Below are 23,185 nucleotides of genomic sequence, written 5' to 3' on the forward strand. Positions count from 1 at the left end.
GTGTTGCAGTTCAACAATGGCTGCATTTCAAATGTCCATTGTTCACTGTACAGAACTTTGGGACATTCTGAAGTTGGAAAATATGCAATATAAATGCAAACATTTCTTTCTTTACCTAGAGAATGATCACTAACCTATAACTAACCTTCTTCTGCAAAGTGTCCCTTTCTGGAGAGTGTTGAAGGCCCAGGTAGGGTTCTTTGAGAGTACATGTACTATGAACCTGGATACAATTTTGTACAGTGGGCAGCAGCGTTGTTATTTCCTGCTGGCTGCCTTGCCATGTGGGCTGGTGTGGGATGTAGGTAAAGTAGTGTTACTTCTGCAATCATAATTACTTATACAAAGTAAATGAACTCACACCAGTGTGTAATTGTTTCAGCCAAGAGCTGAGTCAACAAGAATGGACACTATGTGGAGGAAATACATAATTGTTTTTGTATTAGCTAAAATTGTATGCAAGAATGAAATGTGACTGCAAAACAATGGTAGATATTACAGGCGAAGAGATAAGATGCTGTGAGGGGAGGAAGTTAAGCTAAATATGCCTGTACAAACAGTAGGTATAAACATCTGTTTCCCACTTTTACAGAAACACAGGAACAAACCCCAATTAAAAGGGTCATAAGGATCAGTATGGTAGGGGAAGGTACAGATGGAGGGAGTAGATAATGGTGAAGAAAGGATATGCCTAACAATGACCCACAGCGAGATGAGGTCAAACGGCCTTGTGAGGCCAGAAATAAGCATTTTGTCACAGACAAGGCCGGAAAAGGCAAGAGATAAACAGGAGTAATGGGTGCCGGTCTTAGGGAAGTGGAAGATGTAAACAAGGGAGGAGCAATGAATAAAAAAAGAAACCAAATTAGATAAATATCGTGTATTAATTGAATTTAGTGTGTGTGTCCCTTGCCTTGTAGACAATGGACATCACACCCTCTTGCAAGAGTAAAATAAAGGACACTACTGATTCAGATTTTGTCTCGGACTGCAATTATTGAAGTGTGTGAGCTTTGTTTCTCACAGCTGGGATGAGAGATTAGATCTTCTTCTGTGCTTTCTTGTCATTGGAAATTGGTTTTGAGCAAAACCTCTGCACACGAACAAAAATGTAGATGAATGTTAGTTGGTATAGTGCAGAAACAAAGATGAGGTAAAAATGAAATCTGGAACCACGAAAACCCAGAGACTGTTTCACTCAACAAATTTGACTTTCTTTGGATGAAATAAATCATAGAGTCAAAGGAGGCCATCATCATTTTCGAATAAAGACCTAGTTGGAGTGAGTGTGATATGACTGCCTTTGATGTTGCAAATTAAACAAAGCGTAGTTCCATAATGCAATGTTGCTGGGAAGGACACATGCATGTGTGTTACTGCACCTTACCTTTCTTTACCACTCTCATGGAGAAGTAATTGTCTCAAGGATAATTAAAAAGGAGAAAGGCTACGAGACTCACCTTCATTCATCCATCCAGAAATCCCGACAAATCCTATGAAAGGAATTGGATACATACTTGAACAGACAAAGGAAAGATTTAGGGACTGGGGCTTGGACTAGTTGAAAGGTTCTTTCAAAGAAATGGGAATCGCACAATGGGCCAAATAAGCTCTTTTAGCACTTATTATGGAACAGGCTTTGAGGAATTGTAGGGGGTGAGGGGGCTTGTAGTGAACTGACTGCAGATTAACATGAAGATTCTTAATTTATAGTTTGTCAGTCAGAGCTCCAGCATACGGATGAATTATGAATTGGCTTCCTCATTTTGTACTGTGATCTTTTGAAGGGAAAATCTTTCGTGAATATCTTTAGTGTCACCATGGTCCACTGATGCTCAGCATCTCAACAGTGTAACTTTACCAAAGCTTGCTTGACATTATTGTAGGGCAGTGAGCTTCATTGCTGCCTTAACTAGGCAACTGGTTAAATGGATGGTTAAAGGATCCTATGTTACTAGTTAAAGAAGGGCATGAGGGTCCTCCTGACATGCTGAATGAGGTTTCTCCCTCAAACAGCATTGCTATTGGCTGAGGATTTGTTACATGCAAATTGCCTATTGCAATCTGGCAGGGAAGACATTTCAAAAGCCCATTGCTAGTCATAAAGCACTTTGGAACATCATGAGGTTGCAAAATGTGCCGTGAAAAATTAAAATATCTGCTGAGATGGTATAGGCTGACTTTGATTGTTCACTAACCTTCTCCTGTAGAGTGGAGGATGTTGTGGGTGGAATTCAGTCACAGACGAGAGTGCTTTGAGAACAGTGTGAGCTTCTGGAAGTGTCTGTGCAGTGGGTACACTGTGGACTCATTAGAATTGGCATTTCATTAATATCAGTGAGAACTGCAACATTTCCTCCACCACATTCCTCCCTGTACATGGATGACGTCGCCGTTTTCTGCTCGGATCCGCTGTCCGTGCGCAGACTCATGTGCATATGTTACCAGTTCGAATGGGTTTCAGGGGCCAAGGTAAACCAAGGCAAGAGCGAGGCCATGCTCTTCGGGAACTGCGCCGACCAATCCTCAATCCCCTTCACCGTCAGGACCGACCACCTGAAGGTGCTGGGTATTTGGTTCGGGAGGGCTGGGGCGTGCGCCAAGTCTTGGGAGGAGCATATCAGAAAAGTGAGGCAGAAACTGGGCAGATGGAAGCTACAGTCACTCTCCATCGTGGGAAAAAACCTGGTCATCAAGTGTGAGGCACTGTCATTGCTATTATACTTGGCACAGGTCTGGCCTATTCCCAGAGCCTGTGCCGCTGCAGTCACCGGGGGCCATCTTCCAGTTTATATGGAGGTCAAAGATGGACCGGGTCCGAAGGGACTCGCTGTACAAAGATCTGGGCAACGGGGGAAAAAATACACCCAATGCCACCCTCACCCTGATGGCCACCTTTGTGTGTGGCTGCATCAAGCTGTGCGTGGATCCCTGGTACGCAAACACCAAGTGTCACTACATACTGAGGTTCTACCTATCCCCGGTGTTGCGAAGGATAGGCCTGGCCTCGCTGCCGCGGAACGCTCCAAGTAGTTGGACTGTTCCGTATCACCTGTCCTTCGTGGAGAAGTTTATGAAGAAAAATACCTTTGACCACAAGTCCATCAGGAAGTGGTCAGCACGTAGTGTCCTTGAGACCCTTCGGGAAAAGGAGAGGGTGGATCCTATCGAGCGGTTCCCTGAGCAGACTGTCAAAGCCATTTGGCAGAATGCCTCATCGCCAGAACTTTCCAACTAGCACCAAGACATGGCTGGCTGGTGGTGAGAAGGGTTCTGCCTGTAAGATTCTTTATACACGCCCGAACTCTCAGCCGCACTGCACATTGCCCTCGAAGTGGCTGCGGGGGGGACGAGACTGTCACACACCTCCTTCTGGAATGTGCCTACCCAGAAGAAGTCTGGAGAGGAATGCAGTGGTGTTTGTCGAGGTTCGTCCCGAGCGGCGCCGTGACGCGGGACTCCGTGCTCTACGGCCTGTTCCCCAGGACGCACACGGAGAGGAACATCAACTGTGCCTGGAGGATCATCAACTCGGTGAAGGACCCTCTCTGGACGGTCCGAAACCTGTTGATCTTCCAGCTGAAGGAGTTGACCCTGACTGAGTGTTGCAGACTGGCACATTCCAAGGTCCAGAACTATGTGCTGAGGGACGTGCTGAAGCTTGGGGCAGCTGCCGCCAAGGCGCGGTGGGGAAAGACCACCGTGTAACATCTGCCTGCCTAACGAAGAACAGGGGGCCCATGCAGTCATTTGGGCTCCGCTAACACCTCAGCTAAATATATGGACGTATGATTGATAAACATACAGACCTGTATATAAAAATGATAAATTCTGATCTCTGTATGTAAATGTTTACGTATGTATGGCATGACCCCCCAACTGTACAGACCGTCAAATTATTTTATGAATAAAGTATATTTTTGAAATATAAAAAAAGTCTGTGCAGTGGGTACACTGTGGACTCATTAGAATTGGCATTTCATTAATATCAGTGAGAACGGCAACATTTCCTCCACCACATTCCTGGCAGAAACCTGACCCCTAAAAATTACAGATTGTTCAGATTTGATTTTAAAAAATGTCAGAAGCGATTTTTATATGTTTGATTCCTGGAATGTGAATTCCTGCAATATGATTGGCTGCTGACAGCCTGAATATAGTTCTTCTGTTGCATGTTGGGAAAGTCTCAGTATAAAAAAAATGACAATTAATTACAGTAGCACTACACAGAGCTGGAGCTGGTATTCTTGCTAAGGAAACCATTAGATCCCTCAGTGAGATGTTCTTCAGGTCCTTAGCAGGTACCCATGCTCCATGGTTGACCATAAACTTGAAACCAAGGCCATGATAAATGACAAGAGTTTTTTTCTGCCTATAGTCTATTTGGGGGAGAGAAACTTTGGTTTCAACTTTGAGTTGGAAGATAGAGTTCCTCTACAGTGAGGGTGTAATAATGTTCTCTAGGTATTGTACTGGATTGATGTCCAGTGAGAAACATACAGTATTGACTTAGTTGGGCAATATTATATATTTTGCTGAGTCATTTGCCCTCACCTCACACTCAGATAGCAAAAAGGCAGAGGATGGAGGGCTCAATACTGCTCTGGTAAGTTTCCAGAAGCCATTTATCATCCAATTGAGCAATGAACTGGCTCAGAGTAAGAATTTGGCGCCCTCTTGAGGGGAAGTTGTGCCTCCAAGAAACAATGGCCAACCAGATGACTGTCAGCATGCAAGTCTTGGCAAGAGCATTGGGAGGGGTGGCAGCTGCTGAAACTGGGAAACCCCGGGGTGAGCAGGAATAGATGGGGCAGTGTATTGGGGGGTAACCAATGCACAAAGTGGGGTCTGAAAAGGACGCACCCCATCCCTCCATTACTAATGGCACCAAGTGGAACCTGGCTGGTTTTATCCCTAAATCACTCCTCCTTGTGACAAACTGCCACAAATGCATCCACTTGTGGGCTTCCAATGGACTAAAGACAGGTGGACCATTCACTGTCAATTATAAAAGATGAAATTAAGACTCATTTGGATAGCAGTAACAGGATAGGTCAGAGTCAGCATGGATTTATGAAGGGGAAATTGTGCTTGACTAATCTTCTGGAATTTTTTGAGGATGTAACTATGAAGATGGACAAGGGAGAGCCAGTGGATATAGTGTACCTGGACTTTTAGAAAGCCTTTGATAAGGTCCCGCATAGGAGATTAATGAGCAAAATTAGGGCACATGGTATTGGGGGCAAGTACTGACTTGAATTGAAAATTGGCTGACTGATAGGAAGCAAAGAGTAGTGATAAACGAGTCCCTTTCAGAATGGCAGGCGGTGACCAGTGGGGTAATACAAGGTTCTGTGCTGGACCGCAGCTGTTTACAATATGTATTAATGATATAAATGAAGGTCTTAAAAGTAATATTAGCAAATTTGCTGATGACACAAAGCTGAGTGGCAGGGTGAAATGTGAAGAGGATGTTATGAGAATAAAGGATGACTTGGACAGGCTAGGTGAGTGGACGGATGCATGGCAGATGCAGTTTAATGTGGATAAATGTCTGGTTATCCACTTTGGTGGCAAGAACAGGAAGTCAGATTACTATCTAAATGGAGTCAAGTTAGGTAAAGGGCACAATAAGATCTAGGTGTTCTTGTACATCAGTCAATGGAAGCAATCATGCAGGTACAGTAGGCTGTGAAGAAAGCTAATGGCATGCTGGCCTTCATAACAAGAGAAATTGAGTATAGGAGCAAAGAGGTCCTTCTGCAGCTGAAAAGGCCCTGGTGAGACCGCACCTGGAGTATTCTGTGCAGTTTTGGTCTCCAAATCTGAGGAAGGACATTCTGACTATTGAGGGAGTACAGCGTAGGTTCATGAGGTAAATTCCCGGAATTGCAGGACTATCATATGTTGAAAGATTGGAGTGATAGTGCTCTTAACGATAGTGGAATCAAGGGTTATGGGGATAAGGCAGGAACAGGATACTGATTGTGGATGATCAGCCATAATCATAATGAATGGTGGTGCTGGCTAGAAGGGCCGAATGGCCTACACTTACATCTATTGTCTGTTGCCTCCTCCACTGCCTCACATTAAATTGTCATGTGATCATGTGCCAGGAAGGGTGCCCATGGCATCCCATCTAATTTTACACCCCCCCCTACCCCCACCTGCCCACCCCTTCTTACCACCTAGGGGCACAGGGTGACTGACATTCTGCCCCGTTATCCTGCTTCTGAGTCCAATGGATTCTGCTCAGATTCCCAAGATCCCAGCTTTAAATACTGAACTGACATCCTGCAGAGGTACTCACACTTTTCCACTCCTATCATGAGCAGCAAGTATGACTTAGATGGCATGCTGAAGATTCAAAAACTGTGCGCAAATCATCTCTTACAGAGAATTTGGCCAAAAATACAAAACAAATCATACTTGTTCAACAGGCTTTCATACATCTCTCCCGATTTTGAAGACAATGTCAATGGTAATAATGAGATATTTGAGGAGAAAATGAGGTCTGCAGATGCTGGAGATCAGAGCTGAAGATGTGTTGCTGGAAAAGCGCAGCAGGTCAGGCAGCATCCAGGGAACAGGAGAATCGACGTTTCGGGCATATGCCCGAAACGTCGATTCTCCTGTTCCCTGGATGCTGCCTGACCTGCTGCGCTTTTCCGGCAACACCATTTCAGCTAATAATGAGATATGTACACTCTCAACCAAGGTCAACTAAATTTTGCAGTATAATATATAGATTCCCAACTCAGTATGGATTTCTTTTGAAGGGATTTGAAGTCCTGGTCGAGTGGACCACACCCTTGGGTGCTTGCCGACAGTATTTTATGAGGAAACCTGCTGATGCACAGTGTGGTCAGAACTAATGCAAACACTACCAAGGTAAAAACATTCGTCCTTTCCTCAAATAAAGGGTGAAAGACGAGAACAGCAATGTTGCAATAAGTGATTATGTGCGATCTGCCTGAACATAGACCCCGACTCATTGCCCGCTGGTGCATCATGTTGTGCTTCTTCCTGTCAGTGATAGTTTCCCACTTTCAGGGACAGGGCAAGGAGGTAACGTCCCAAGTCAGCCCGAAAGGGAACTGAACCAATGCTGTTAGCATGATTTGACATCACATTCTCGACAAGTCAACCAACCAACCTTTGCAATGAAATGTAACTCAATGTATATCGGTCTCTTAATTAGGATGTTGCAAAACCTGTAAGGGTTCAGAAAATATTTTCCAGGATGTTGCCAGGGCTGGAGGATTTGTTTCCTGAAGAAGGGCTTATGCCCGAAACGTCGATTCTCCTGTTCCCTGGATGCTGCCTGACCTGCTGTGCTTTTCAAGCAACACATTTTCAGTGGAGGATTTGAGCTACAGGGAGTGGCTGAATAGGTTGGGGCTATTTTCCCTGGAGCATTGGTGTCTGAGGGGTGATCTCAGAGGTTTATAAAATCATAAGGGTATGGATAGAGTGAGTAGCCAAGGTCCTTTCCCCAGGGCTAGGGGAGTCCAAAACTAGAGGGCATAGATTTAAGGTGAGAGGGAAATATTTGAAAGCGACCTAAGGGCAACTTTTTCACGCAGAGGGTGGTGTGTGTATGGAATGAGCTGCCAGAGGAAGTGGTGGAGGCTAGGACAGTTACGACATATAAAAGGCCTCTGGATGGGTATATGAATTTTTTAATTTATTTGTTTTGAGGGAATGTGGGCTTGGCTGGCTGGCTAGAATTTATTGCATGTTCCTAGTTGCCCTTGAGAAGGTGGTGGTGAGCTGCTTTCTTGAACTGCTGTTGAAGGTTGACCCACAATGCCATTAGGGACGGAATTCCATTTGGGAAAGGTTTTGAGGGATAGGGGCCAAATGCTGGCAAATGGAACTAGATTGAATTCGGATGTCCGGTCGGCATGGACGAGTTGGACCAAAGGGTCTGTTTGCGTGATGTACAGCTGTCTGACTCTATAAACATGCCGGGCCAATATTGTCATTCATTAATGACCTTCGCTGAATTCAATTTTGTCTGTCATATATCTACCCATTCAACTGGTCTGTCAATGTCCTCCTGAATTCTGCTCCTATTCTCCTCTTTGTTTAGTAAATTTCTGAATTTTGTGCCATCTACAAACTTAAATATTGACCCTTATACTCATCTCAGCTCATCAATATCAATAGAAAGAGCAATTATCCTAATACAAACTCCTGGAGAGCACTGCTGTATATCTCCCTGTGTTCTCTCTGGTTGTCTGACTAACATCTGTCAGCTGCCACCATTTTCATTAATGTGGCTGAGGTTAACAAGATAATTTGTTTTTGTGATGTTCATTGAGGGATAGATAATGGTCATGACCTTGGGGATAACTATTCTGCTCTTCTTCCAAAGTCCATATGCTTTGAACACAGATTAGAATGCTGCCAATGAGCCAAGGGTGATCATTGGCCACTGAATCTATTCAGTGCTATTTCTCAGTTCAGCAACATGTTGTTGTTGTTGTTGTGATTGAGGTGGCCTTAAGTATGTCTCTATCAGTAAGTCACAACATTTCATATGAAATAATAAGGTTTCTTCAAATCTGTCACATCAAAATGTCAGTTAACGTAAATGGTGAGACTGGAGGTGAGATGCATTAATGTCACAATATGAAGGGAAATATCTGACCCACACTGCACCTGTCCTCTGTGATATTGTAGATTTCAGAACTTTAATGACTGTTCATGGAGAACTAGAGGGCATAGGTTTAGAGTGAGAGGGGAAAGATATAAAAGAGACCTAAAGGGCAACATTTTCACGCAGAGGGTGGTGTGTGTATGGAATGAACTGCCAGAGGAAGTGGTGATGGCTAGTTCAATTGCAACATTTAAAAGGCATCTGGATAGGCATATGAATAGGAAGGGTTTGGAGGGATATGGGCTGGGTGCTGGTAAGTGGGACTAGATTAGGTTGGGATGTCTAGTCGGCAAGGACAAGTGGGACCAAAAGGTCTGTTTCCTTGCTGTACATCTCTATGACTCTATGACTCTAAGTGGTGCTATGAGATCTTTCACATTTACTTGATCAGATACAAGGAGCTTTGTTTTCACATTTCATCTGAAAGACAAATTACAGTTATAGTCTGCTTTCTACCCCTGAATCAGTTTTGTGTCAATGCTGATGGGCTTCAGGTTTGTCTCAAAGTTATGCCTTCTTGATTTGTAACATTAAGAAGGGTGAAAATTACTTTTCAAAACTTATGGGGAGGAAATAAAGAAGTAGACATAATAGATACACTGAAACATCTGGTAGATAAATAATTGCATTGTGCGTAAACCAACAGAGCAAATAGTTGACAGAATGTAAAAAAATGAAGAACAACATACCTGTGCACCCTCGATAGAGTATCTGATCAATCTGAGCTGCAAAACAGGAAGCTGACAGACATTATGAAGTCTATCTGACATGCCTCCACCCATCGACAAACTATTTTGCATAAATTTCTATTTTATTAAAAGTACACTGCTGTTTCTTACAAATAACTAATTGCTCACTTACTGGCACACAGATTTTAAGATGAATGTGAAGGAAAATAAGCACTTGCATTAATATAGCATCATGACATCCTTTACAGCAAATGCAGAGTTTATTGAAACATGATATAGGCAATGTGGCAGCTAATTTGTGCATGGCAAGCTGCCACAAACAGCTTTGAGAGAAGGTCTAGAAGAATTGTATTAGCAGTGTGTCTTCTGCCAACCCACTTGAACAGGAAGTTGATGTCATTGCTATCATCCTTGTATGCCTGCATTACACTGGAACTGGAAACTTGTGAATTTGTTGTCGCTTCCTCCGCAACCCTCACTGCCCTGTCCTCTCTCACTCACCTCCCTGACCTCTATACTCTTCGCTCCTCCAATCTTCACTCCCTTTGCTGCCTTGTACTCCATTTCCCCCATTGCCCTGGCCCACCCTTCCACCCCTCTCTCCTCTGCTCTCCTCTGCTCTCCTCCTGCCTCCACGAACCATTCTCTGTGTAAAAAAATTGTCCCTCATGTCCTTTTTAAATCTTTCTCTGCTCACCTTAAAAATATGCTCCCTAGTCTTGAACTCTCCGACTGTAGGAGCAAGATCCTTGCTATTCACCTTATCTGTGCCTGTGATGATTTTACAAACAGTCAACTGCACAGTTTGTAAACTACAGTGGGTCAATTTTTCTCTCTCCTTTATTACAGTGATTCCCCTTCCAAATCTTTTTTCAAGAATGCAATGCTTTCTGTGCTGATATGTGCAGAACTGTGCGGCACTTATTTGGATCTACATACTCTGGAACCCAAGTTTCCTTGAACAATTCATCCCCTCCCCTTTAATGGGCAAGCACACTGAGGATCTTTTTTTTTACTTATTCATTCATGAGATAAGGGCCAGCTTTATTGCCCAGAGGCAGTTAAGAATCAGCCACAGTGTCTCACACCTGCACAAAAAAAAAGGAGTTCACTGGCCACCCGGGTGTTTTCCTGGCTTCCTGGTGGTGGAATTTGAATAAAGATTCGTGCACTTTGTGTCTTTCACTGTGTCTCACACCTGCACACACACACCATGGGTGCTGGTGATAAAATAAGCACTACCGCACTTAGGTGGTAGTGTGGGGGTTAAAATAATAAAAAAAAATTAACAGGGGATCTGGGTAGATTAAAAAAAAAATAAATAAATAGGGAAAAAAAATATAAACAGGAGATGCGGGGATCTGGGGTGGAGGGTGCTGCACGCAGCAGTCCCCTGCATAAAAAAAAGGAAAAAAAAAAAAAAAAAAAAAAGAATCAGCCACAGTGTCTCACACCTGCACAAAAAAAAAGGAGTTCACTGGCCACCCGGGTGTTTTCCTGGCTTCCTGGTGGTGGAATTTGAATAAAGATTCGTGCACTTTGTGTCTTTCACTGTGTCTCACACCTGCACACACACACCATGGGTGCTGGGGAAAAAATAAGCACTACCGCACTTAGGTGGTTGTGTAAGAAAAAAAAGAAAAAAAAAAGCAAAAAGAGGAATGTTTGATTTAGAAGAAAGAAGAAAAAAAGAATCAGCCACATTGCTGTGGGTCTGGAGTCACATAGTTCAGACCAGGTAAGGATGGCAGTTTTCTTCTCTATAGGACATTAGATTACAACAGATTACAACTGGATCTTGACCAAATTGGCCAATGGGCTGACAAGTGGCAGATGGAGTTTAATTCAGATAAATGCAAAGTGCTGCATTTTGGGAAAGCAAATCTTAGCAGGACTTATACACTTAATGGTAAGGTCCTAGAGAGTGTTGCTGAACAAAGAGACCTCAGAGTGCAGGTTCATGGCTCCTTGAAAGTGGAGTCGCAGGTAGATGGGATAGTGAAGAAGGTATTTGGTATGCTTTCCTTTATTGGTCAGAGTATTGAATACAGGAGTAGAGAGGTCATGTTGCGGCTGTACAGGACATTGATTAGGCCACTGTTGGAATATTGTGTGCAATTCTGGTCTACTTCCTATCGGAAAGATGTTGTGCTCCTTGAAAGGGTTCAGAAATGATTTACAAAGATGTTGCCAGGGTTGGAGGATTTGAGCAGAGGCTGAACAGGCTGGGGCTGTTTTCCCTGGAGCATTGGAGGCTGAGGACCCTATAGAGATTTACAAAATGATGAGGGGTATGGATAAGGTAAATAGGCAAAGTCTTTTCCCTGGGGTCGGGGAGTCCAGAACTAGAAGGCATAGGTTTAGAGTGAGAGGGGAAAGATATGAAAGAGATCTATGCAGCAACTTTTTCACACAGAGGTGGTACGTGTATGGAATGAACTGCCAGAGGATGTGGTGGAGGCTGGTACAATTGCAACATTTAAAGGCATTTGGATGGGTATATGAATAGGAAGGGTTTGGAGGGATATGGGCCGGGTGCTGGCAGGTGGGACTAGATTGGGTTGGGATATCTGGTCGGCATGGACGGGTTGGATGAAGGGTTTGTTTCCATGCTGTACATCTCTATGACTCTATGACTGTAGTGAACTAGACTGGTTTCCCCCCAAGTATCAATTCATGGTCTTCATTCCAGACTTTTAGAGAATTCAAATTCCACCATCTGTTGTAGTGGAATTCAAATTGGCATCCCCAGAACGTTACCTGGGTCTCTGGATTAACAGTCCAACAATAATACCAGTAGGCTATTGCCTTTGACTTGGCACTGATTATATAATATGAAAGATATTGAATCAATTACCTGTTACAGATCTCTATTTTACTTTGATGGAATTGAAGATTGCGGAGGGTCTATAACAAACATCTCAATGCTAATTTTGCACCATTACTTAAAGTCAAAACTAACTCCATTATTTTAAAAAATCAAATCTGTTTAACAGTAAATGGGGAAAACATTCACGCTGTCAGATGTTTAATAGCTCTTTGAAATTTCTATCCAATTAGGCTCATTTTGATCCTTCTGTTTTTTACCAATTTTAATCCTTTATTCTTCCAAGCTTGCCTGTATCTGTTGCACGTCCCCAATTTCCCTTCAGGCGGTGGTGATGAGTCATTTTCTTGAACTGTTGCAGCTCACATGGGACTTTTAGGGAGTTGCAGCCTTCTGAACCCCCAAAGTATCAGGGTTGTGTGTGACTTGGAGAGAAATCTGCAACATTCCCACAGCTCCTACCAGCTGGTGGATCTGATACATTTGGAAGGTGCTGTCAGAAGAGGTGGTGAATCTTGTACATAGTGACTACGTATATATATCTTGGGCCAGGAGTCACATTTGGAGCAGACCTGGAAAGGATGGAAGAATCCCATCCTCATCTCCTGCAGGACATTAGTGAACCAGACAAATATTAACAAATCCGATTCACGGAACTGGCTGCCATTAGCTTTATGATTGACTGTGCTGGATTTGAACTCATGTCTTTGAGAGTAATAGCCAGGATGTCTGGGCTACCATTAACATTCCCATAATAACTATCCTCGACACTCATAAAGTTGAATTTTTCCAGTATGGAAAGAGGCCCTTCAGCTCAACATGTCTGTGCCAATCATCAGACTGCCATTTTCCTGCACTGGACCCTTTGTATGCCAAGGTATTTCGAGTATTCGTCTAAATACTTATATATTTTAAAGGTTCCTGCCTCTACACTGTTTTATATATATCTTTCAACATTAGCATCCAAACCTATGTCCTCCATGACCAGAAGATACTGGGAACACCACCAACTGCAAGTTCCCCTTTGAGTCACTCATGATCCTGATGTGGAAATGTATCACCTTTCTTTCCCTGTTGCTGGGTCAAAATCCTGAAAGCGTCCTATATCCTGGTGGTCTGGTGAGTGCACCTACAATACAAGGACTGCCACAGACCACCATCACCATGGCAATTAGGGGTGGGAAATAAATGCTGGCCTCGATGATACTCAGGTGCCATGAGTATATAAAAACAAAATACTGTCCTTGTCAATATCTTATCTACCACTGTTAGTACCTTAATATCTTCACTGAGGTGGCACTTGGTTTGAAAAAGGTTAAAATTTGTAGGCACATGGATTTCCTTCATCTATCCATTGCAATATATTTCATATTTGTGTAAAAAATGATTTGTTTGCTGGGTTTCTGGATTTTTCTGTTGTTCACTCCTGACAACTTGGGTGTCACTGGCTGGGCCAGCATTTATTGCCCATCCCTAGTTGCCCTTGAGAAGGTGGTGGTGAGCTGCCCTCTCGAACAACTGCAGTCAACGTGTGGTGGATCGACCCACAAAGTCGTGAAGGATTTAGGGGGAGTCACAGGATTTTCACCCAAGTTCACTGAGAGCTCCTGGCACAGATTCTGAAGTCAGTGCTGGATGTGGGATGGGTGACGCCAGATCTGTCCAGGAAATCAAAACTCTGAGAGAAACGAAACCAAATCATGTGATTCCTGGTAAAGGGAAATGAAACAGAGAAAGAGAGAGACGGAGGGAAACAACAGCAGAGCCGGTTGAAGTGCGGTAAGTCTGCAACTTAGCTCATGCAAGGTAAACTAAACGATTTCTGCTGTGATTTTTAACTGTTGCTCTGAGATTAAATTTTTGAAAATTTCGGGGCTTTTGGGTGGAGTATCAGGGCCTGATCTTTACCTCAGGCAGGAGGCTGGAAGAACAACACAGTAAGTCAGGGAGGATCAGGAGGTGGAGAGGTCGGCATTTCGGGTGTAACCCCTTGTTCAGAAACGTCGACGTCTCCAGCCCCTGATCACGGTGTTGTTCTTCCAGCCTCTTGCCTGTCTATTCTGGATTCCAGCATCTGCAGTTTGTTTTTGTGTCTCTGAGCAGTATTTTAGCGACCGTTCGGAAAATGGAGTTCTCTTCAGATTGCTATTTTGCCTGAAACTTCTGTGTACAACTCGAGTCATGAGTAGAAGTTAGGTTTTAATGGAATTCAGTTTCCCTTTTTAGAAATCTCCCACTGTTGCCGACGCTCCGGTTAATTCACGCCTTGGTTAAACGCCACAGCGAATCTTTATTTGTTCTCTGGTCAATAGAGAATTGAAGGTGTTTGTTTTATAAAGGCAACAGCATTGCCCTGTCTGTTAGTGGATTTTAGAGGTGACGTTAAACTAGTTAAATCCAAACAAACTAGTTAAATCCAAACAGCACCAGGTTATAGTCCAACAGGTTTAATTGAAAGCACACTAGCTTTCGGAGCGTCACTCCTTCATCAGGACGAGCACCAATTAAACCTGTGCTTCCAGTTAAACCTGTTGGACTATAACCTGGTGTTGTGATTTTTAACTTTGTACACCCCAGTCCAACACCGGCACCTCCAAATCACTCCATCAATGAGGTCGTGCTTACTAGGTGAAAAGTGTTAGAAGGACATGGGCAATCTCCCCTGAGGGGGCAAGAGGATATTTTAGTATTGTTTGCCAAGGCAAGCTGGTTAGAGGAAAATAGATGGCAACAATATTTTCAGACACATCTGAAAATTAAGCCAAGTGCCGCTAAAAAGGGACAGAGGTCTTGGAAGGTGCTCGACGTTGTGGGAATATTACTCAGCTAATTACACAGAAGCTCTCATTAATGGTCTTGGGGATGCAAGAACAGACACAGGCCCTATGACCCACTAAGATTGCACCAATATGTTATGTGTTGCTAAACTAAAAGCCTTTCGCTTCTATGTGGTCCGTGTCCCTCTATTCCCTGCCTATTTATATATCTGTTTTAAATACATCTGCCTACAACACCACCAGCACCTCTGGCAAGGTATTCCGGGCACTTACCTCCTCTGTGTTTAAAAATAATCTTGCCTCTCACATCTCCTTTAAACCTTCTCCCTTTTACCTTAAACCAATGTCCCCTAGTAACTGATATTTCTATCCTATGGCTTCAAATCAAATTCCGTCAAAAAAAAACCTGGAATTAAGAGCTTCACAGAATCCCTACAGTGTGGAAACAGGACATTTGGCCCAACAAATCCACACTGAACCTACGAAGAGTAATGTACCCAGATCCATTCCCCTACATTTACCCCTGAGTAATGCACCTAACCTACACATCTCTAAACAATTTAGCATGGCCAATTCACCTAACCTGCACATCATGGGAGGAAACCCATACAGACAGTCGCCCGAGGCTGGGATTGAACCTGGGTCCCGGGCACTGTGAGGCAGCAGTGCTAACCACTGAGCTACCTTGTAAGCAATTTCTTCCGAATTCATTTTGGGATCTAGTTTAAATTATTGACTTTAAACTTAATATAGATATAATATCTAATTAGTCATATTGGTAACTGTGTGGGCCATTTCACTTTACATTTTGGCTCACAGAGTAGTGGGACTAAAGAAGATACATTTTCTGTACTCCAGTCCTTGGTCATGACTCATAGTTAGAGATGAGCAGCAAGAGCAATAGCTCCTAATTATGGACACAAAAACATGGAAAATAAGAGCAGGAGTAAGCCATTTAGTCCTTTCACTCTGCTCTGCCATTCAGCATAATCATGGCTGACCATCCAACTCAGTACCCTCTTCCTGCTTTCTCCCCATCTCCTTCAATCTTCTCAGCCCCAACTCCTGCTTCATAGAATGCCAACAGTGTGGGAGCAGATCATTCACTCCATCAAGTCCACATTGCCTCTCTTAAGAGCATCCCACCCAGACCCATTCCTGTAACCCTGGACATCATGGGCAATTTAGCATGGCCAATCCACCTCATCTGCATATTTTTGGACTGTAGGATGAAACCCATGCAGACACAGGGAGAATGTACAAACTCCACAAATAAATAGTTGTCCAAGGCTGGAATTGAACTCAGGTCCTGGCGCTGTGAGGCAGCCATTCTAACCACTGAGCCACTGTGCCTGCCTCTTGAATACAATATTTGGCCTCGACCCCTTTATGTGGCAGTGAATTCCACAGGCTCACCACTCTCCGGGTAAAGACATTTCTCCTCGTCGCTGTCTTACCCTATACACGTAGTGCAGTTTAAAACCCAATTGGACCAGCAAAAATGAATAAAGTCGCTGATTCACCAATAACTTGTGGTGCAGTCGCTCACTCCCTTTCTGCTACCTTGACAAACAGACTCCACCATATCACCTCTCGTGGTCCCTTGAATTTCAGCAGCAGACATCCTTCACTGTTGATGTGCTTCTTCAGCTACGTATGTGTTTGTCCACCACTGCTGCTCAGTCTAATCCTTATGCAATGCATTGGCTCCTGCTCACATTCTCACCTGCACATTTTATCAAGGAGAAAGTAAGGACTGCAGATGCTGGAGATCAGAGTTGAGTGTGGCACTGGAAAAACACAGCCAGTCAGGCAGCATCCGAGGAGCAGGAAAGTCCACGTTTCGGGAATAAGCCCTTCATCAGGAATGAGGCTTGTGGGTCGGGGCTAGGAAATAAATGGGAGGGGGATGCGGTTGGGGGGAAGATAGCTGGGAAAGCAATAGGTGGATAAAGGTGAGGGAGAAGGTGATAGGTCAGAGGGGGGAGATGATGGATGGGTCTGGAGGGCGGTGCCGAGTTGGAGGCTTGGAACTGGGATAATGTGGGTGGAGGGGAATTGAGGAAGCTGTTGAAATCCACATTGATCCCATGTGGTTGCAGGATCCCAAGGCTGAATATGAGAAGTGAGGCGTACCTCCTCCAGGCGTCGGGTGGTAACGATTTGGTGGTGGAGGCGGCCCAGGACCTGCATGTCCTTGACGGAGTGGGGGGGTGGGGTTTAAGTGTTCAGCCATGGGGCAGTGGGGTTTGTGGATGCGGCTGTCCCAGAGATGTTCTCTGAAATGACCTGCAAGAAGGCATCCTGTCTCCCCGATGTAGAGGGGACCACACCAGGTGCAACGGATGCAGTAGATGACATCGGTAGAGGTGCAAGTGACTTTCTGACGGATGTGGACCTTTTATCAACCCTTAGAACAGAAGGAGATGGGAACTAAACCCACAAATAGCCCAGCTAATATGTGTAGAGGTATTCCTGGAGTTAAATGGACTCCCGGAATTGCTCGTATTTGGAGATGGTGTACTAGTATTCTTGGTGGACTAGTAATCCAGAGTAGACAAGCAGGAGGCTGGAAGAACACAGCAAGCCAGGCAGCATCAGGAGGGAGAGAGACACAGCAAGCCAGGCAGCATCAGGAGGTGTTTTTCCAGCTTCCTGCTTATCTACCTTGGATGCAGTTTTTTTTGTCTCTCATAATCCAAAGACCCACATACTGCTCTGGGACTCCAGTTGGAATCCTATTCAAGATGATTGCGCAAGCTGAATTCAAAATATCTGATGAAGACTGTAATGGTGACCATTAAACCATTGCTTATTGTCATAAAAATCCATCTGATTCACTAATACCTCTTAGGGAAGGAAATTGGCTATGTTTACCGAGACCTGGGTCACACAGAATTACAGACTCATTACAACATGGTTCACTCTTAACTGCAACCTGAAATGACCAAAGAAGCCACTCACCTGTTTCAAACTGTTAATAATGTCTCAGACCAGTCAAGCAAAAACCTGACATACTCTCAGAATTGTACCTTACAGGCAATGTGCCAGACATCAGTATCACTATCGCTAGATACATTCTGTCTGACTAGCAGGATAGACCCAGCAAACCTGAACGTACAGTGGTATACAGCCACAAGGGTCTCCACTGTTGACTACAGACCTGATGGAGTCTCACAGTTTCTTGCCCATGTTTGACCTGATGCCATGTATCCTTCCTCCCCTCTGTAATGAATCAGTGGTCCTCTTGAAGGAAGCATTGAGGGTGGCATGGTGCATTCTGTACTCTGGATGGAGGACTTCAATGTCCACCACCAAGAGTGGCTTTGTAGCACCACAACTGATTATACAGATGGAGTCCTAAAGGACATAGTAACTATGACCACATCCAACAAGAGAGAATCAAAATATCACCCCTTTGACATTCAGTGGTGTTGTCATCACTGAATTCTCCCACGATCAACATCCTGGGGGTTAGATTAAGCAGAAACCAAACTGGATTAGCCCTTTAAGTACAGTGGTTACGAGAGCTGGTCAGAGGCTAGGGATACCACAGCATGACCACCATCTAAAAGGCATAAGTCAGGAGTGTGATGAAATACTCCCTACTTGCCTGGATGGGTACAGCTCAACATCACTCATGAAATTTGACACCATCCAGGACGAAGAAGCCCACATGATTGGTCCACATCCACAGTCATTCACACCCTCCCCACCATTCACATCTTCCCCACCATTCACCCCTTCCACAACAATGGTCATTAGAAACAGTGTGTGCTATTTACAAAATGCACTGTGGAAATTTGCCAAGGGTCCTTGGACAGCACCTTCCAAATCCAAGACCACTTCAAGTACAAGGACAAGGGCAGCAGATACTTGGGAACATCATTGCCTACAAGTTCCTCTGCAAGCTTCTCACCATTCTGAGTTGGGGGTATTTTTCTATTCCTTCAGTGTTGCTGGGCTGAAAATCCAGGAATTCCCTCCCTCATTAAAGAAGGCAGTTCACCATCACCTTCTCAAGGGCAAATTGGGATGAATAATAAATGTTGATCCAGCCAATGATGCCCACATCCCACAAATTAATTTAGGAAAAGATAGGGAACTTGCAGATAGCTGGTGACATAATTACAAAGATTTCTGGCACATGTGGTGATTGTATTTCACGAATAATTAAGTGAAAGGAAAACCATTTATTGTAATTGCAAAGATTTCTACTTAATAACATATAACTCCTACGTATTTTTGATTTTTCAGGTTCTCCACAAGGTGAACCAGAGCTGCTGCTGAGGACGGTTAATGAAAGGAGCTTATTCCCTCTAAAGGTGCACTGATACAAGTGTATGCCAGGATCGATACTTCTGCCTTTGGTGGGTCCACTTAGACGGTTAATTACATGTTCATCTGACTAACTCACAAGTGATCACAAACAGACACACTGGTAACAGAGACTGCTGGTGAGGGTCTTATTCAGGTTGGGGGTCAGGGAATTGCTACTCTCCCTGAGATCTGCACAGCTGCTAAAGCTGAGGGCTACCATTGAGGGGACCCTCCTGGAACGTCAAACAAACAGAAGTTAAAGTTATTTTAAAATTCTCTTATTTCCTCATAACTTTGATGTTAAATGCTGTTATTTTCCACCCAGCCATACCAGTGGTTGCATCTCTGCCACTGAGTATGTTACTCACATTCAACTTGTTAAACCTAAAGGTTGTGTGTTGGAACCAGCTTCTAGTCCAACTTTATTTCTAACACCTACTTGACCCAAATTCAGCCATTCCTGGACATTAAAACCACCCCTTACTTCCTGAAGCACGTGAAAAGACGTCTATTCTTGTATCAAAGAACAGCATCAAGTTGGAGCTTTTCTCTTTAAATGTTGTAGATTCCCCGATTCAGCCATACAAAGCTACCTCGCGTATTCCAGACCAACAATAGACAGTGATTGCAAACGCTTGTCTTAACTATTTCCTGGAGTTTATTAAATTAGATTAGATTCCCTACAGTGTGGAAACTGGCCCTTTGGCCCAACATGTCCAGACAGATCCTCCGAAGAGTGACCCACCCAGACACATTTCCCTACATTTATCCCTGACTAATGCACCTAACACAATGGGCAATTTAGCATGGGAAATTCACCTAACCTGCACATCTTTGGAATGTGGGAGGAAACCCACACAGACACAGGGAGAATGGGCAAACTCCACACAGACAGTCGCCCGAGGCAGGAATTGAACCTGGATCCCTGGAGCTGTGAGGCAGCAGTGCTAACCACTGAACCACCACGCCGCTATATTACATTACAATCTACTCCCAACAGCTCCAACAAATTAAACAGCATCCTTTTGTTCACCTTTCCACTTCTAGTTTTTTTTATAACAAACAAATAAAACACTTATATTAATGTCCTGGTGGTTGTGCACATGAATGGAGGATTATTTTCCATTCCTGGAAATTCTAGATCAATCCTGGATTTAAAAGCTCTACCACATGTCCAAGTCCCATTATACCTTCGAACTTTGTCACAGAAAATCTTTTATTACATTTTTGGATGGAATGTTGGCATCACTGGCAAGGGTGGATTTATTATTGCCCCTGAGAAGATGGTGGTGAGTTGTCTTTGTGGTCAATGAGTGGTTTGCTAGGCCATTTCAGAGGGAAAGAGTCAACCATGTTGCTGTGACACTGGAGTCATCAATAACCCAGGCTGCAATAAAACTTGGGATTGATTTCCTTTCTTAAAGGGCATTCATGAGCCAGATGGGTTTTCATGTCAAGCTGGTAACTTAATTGTTCCATTACAACCACTAAGTGCTTTTAAAATTCCACATTTATTAAATAAATTGTTCTCCTAGCTGTGGTGGTGGGGTTTGAATTACTGGGTTACAGGTCCGTAGTATAACTCTTGTGTTCAACTATTGTTCAAAACCTCTTACTGTATTGTCAATTTTGCTTTTGTTTTCTCAGGTCATGGACGCAGCACTGTACAACCACTATGAAGAGAGGGTTCGACCTTGTATTGATCTCATCGATTCACTGAGAGCATTGGGTGTGGATCAGGACCTCTCTCTTCCAGCCATTGCAGTGATTGGAGACCAGAGCTCTGGGAAAAGCTCTGTGCTGGAGGCACTGTCTGGAGTCGCTCTCCCCAGGGGCAGCGGTAAGATGGTACTGAATGTCACCTTGCTCAGCCGCTATGTGATTCATCTCTATTCCCCAATGCTGCTCCCTCTTTCTTTATAACACTAGTTTTATTAACTTCATTGCAAGCTGAGCTGAACTCAGCGGTGGGCAGATTTGTTGAACACCAACCCCCACCTCCAACACTCATATTTTGATTTTTGACATCAGGAATGAGGGATTGGAAGAAACCTGCGTTCCTTTGTAAAGGGGTTAACGTGAAATTTGTGACACAATTGAGTAATTCCTGCGGCTTTGCTTTAAATCTGAACCAGGTTGATGGTCTCAGCATGATGTTGGGTAGGTCCTACATGACTCAATCCAATTTCTCATGGCAAAGCCCACAGAGCCACCATTAATTGGCATTTGCTGAAGATGAGGAGGAATTTCTTCAGCTAGAGGATGGTGAATCTGTGGAACTCATTGCCGCAGAAAGCTGTGGAGACCATGTCATTTAATGTCTTTCACATCAAGACGGAAGGTTTCTTTGCAGCATCTGTGGAGAGAAACCAGAGTTAACATTTCAGGTCAAGTGACCATTCCTCAGAACTCCTGAGGCAGTCATGAGGAAGGGTCTCTCGACCTCGAAATGTTAACTTAAATTTCTCTCCACAGATGCTGCCAGACCTGCTGTGCTTTTCCAGCAATTCCTGTTTTTGTTTCTGATTTACAGCATCCACAGTTCTTTTAGTGTTTGTACATAGGTTCTTGACCAGTAAGGGGATGAGAGTAGGGTTGAGAAACATATGATCAAATGGCAGAGCAAACTCGATGGGCCAAATGGGCTAATTCTGTACTGAAAGTTTAAGAAAACCTAAGGGTTAATTATACCTTTGTTGCTGGATGGCTACAATAATCTGAGAGCCTTGGAAATGGGAAATGTCAGATTAAGTTTTCAAACTAAAGTTCAAGCAAAGAAATCCTTCTAACAGTCTGCTGTTGTAAAATATTATGTAAAGAGAGAAGGTTCAGCAAGTGTAATAATCGTGTACTGGTGTCATAAGATTTGATATTTGCTAAGTCTTATTCAAAGTCTTTTTTTAATAAGATCAACATGTTAATGCACCGTTCCCAGAGTATGTGCCAAATTTTCAATCTAAGTACTCTACTAATGGATTGATGTGGAGGTGCCAGTGTTGGATTGGGGTGGCTAAGGTCAGAAGTTACACAACACCAGGTTACAGTCTAACTTGATTTGAAAGCACAAGCTTTCGGAGCACTGCTCCTTTGTCAGGTGAACCTGTTGGACTATAATCTGGTGTCATGTGATTTCTGACCTTGATCACTAATGGAAGTGAGAGATGAGTCCCTTGCCTGCACCAACTTCACACGTATTGTGATGGGATTTTGCACATGAACACATGGTGCTCCACTAGTGGTAGTCTTGGCCATTAACACTGCCAGAAAACAATGGACTGTTTAGACACAAGAAATTATTAAAAAGGCTAATGGAATGAACCGTAGTCTGAAAGGCTGGAATAAGTAATGGCTGAAATTAAGTTTCGATTACTGTACGTTAAAATTTGATTGAATCCCACTTAAACTATTATTTTCATTTCAGGGGGTGGGATCGCTGCAGCACAGGAAGGATAAAAGTTAAATAAAAAATTAAAATCATCACAGTCCCAGAGGGTTGCTGTCTCATTAGAGAGACGACTGGTGATGATTTAATCTCAGGGTCACCACACCTCAGGCAAGGGGTGAAGTTGAAAAGGCAGGACTTTAATGGTAACTTCAGCTGGTACAGGAATTGACTCCACGCTGTCAGCATCATGATGTATTGCAAACCAACCATCCAGCCAACTGAGCTAACTGGGAAGGATATATTGGCATTGGAGTGGATGCAGTATAGATTCTCCAGGAAGTAAGTTCAGAAAAGCTGAATTGTAGGGACAGTTGATTTGTTTTGTATTCCATTGGATATAGACAATTAAAGAGTGAGGTAATTGAAGTGTGAAAGATGTTATGATGAATTACTGCGAGAGATAGAAATTAATTCCCTAAGTGGGGCCTGAGCTTAAAGTGAGACACTGCTGTTCAGGGATGT

The 23,185-nt window shown here is 43.7% G+C and overlaps 1 protein-coding gene across 2 annotated transcripts in view; it reads left to right on the forward strand.

The window, feature by feature from the left end:
* Positions 1–13,930: 13,930 nt before the first annotated feature.
* The window catches only part of LOC122555400 (interferon-induced GTP-binding protein Mx3-like), a 46,050-nt gene continuing 36,795 nt past the window's right edge, over positions 13,931–23,185 (forward strand). The window contains exons 1-3 of one of the 2 annotated variants that reach the window (XM_043701371.2): positions 13,931–13,960; positions 19,216–19,328; positions 20,926–21,118. In XM_043701371.2, coding sequence (XP_043557306.2) covers positions 19,302–19,328; positions 20,926–21,118 — 220 coding nt within the window. In that variant the 5' untranslated portion in view covers positions 13,931–13,960; positions 19,216–19,301. The other variant, XM_043701372.2, reaches the window with a different exon arrangement.

Source organism: Chiloscyllium plagiosum, unplaced genomic scaffold (assembly GCF_037043375.1).
Source record: "Chiloscyllium plagiosum isolate Xiang-an unplaced genomic scaffold, Cpla_swu_hap1 HiC_scaffold_12, whole genome shotgun sequence".
In the NCBI taxonomy this organism is placed as follows: Eukaryota; Metazoa; Chordata; class Chondrichthyes; order Orectolobiformes; family Hemiscylliidae; genus Chiloscyllium; species Chiloscyllium plagiosum.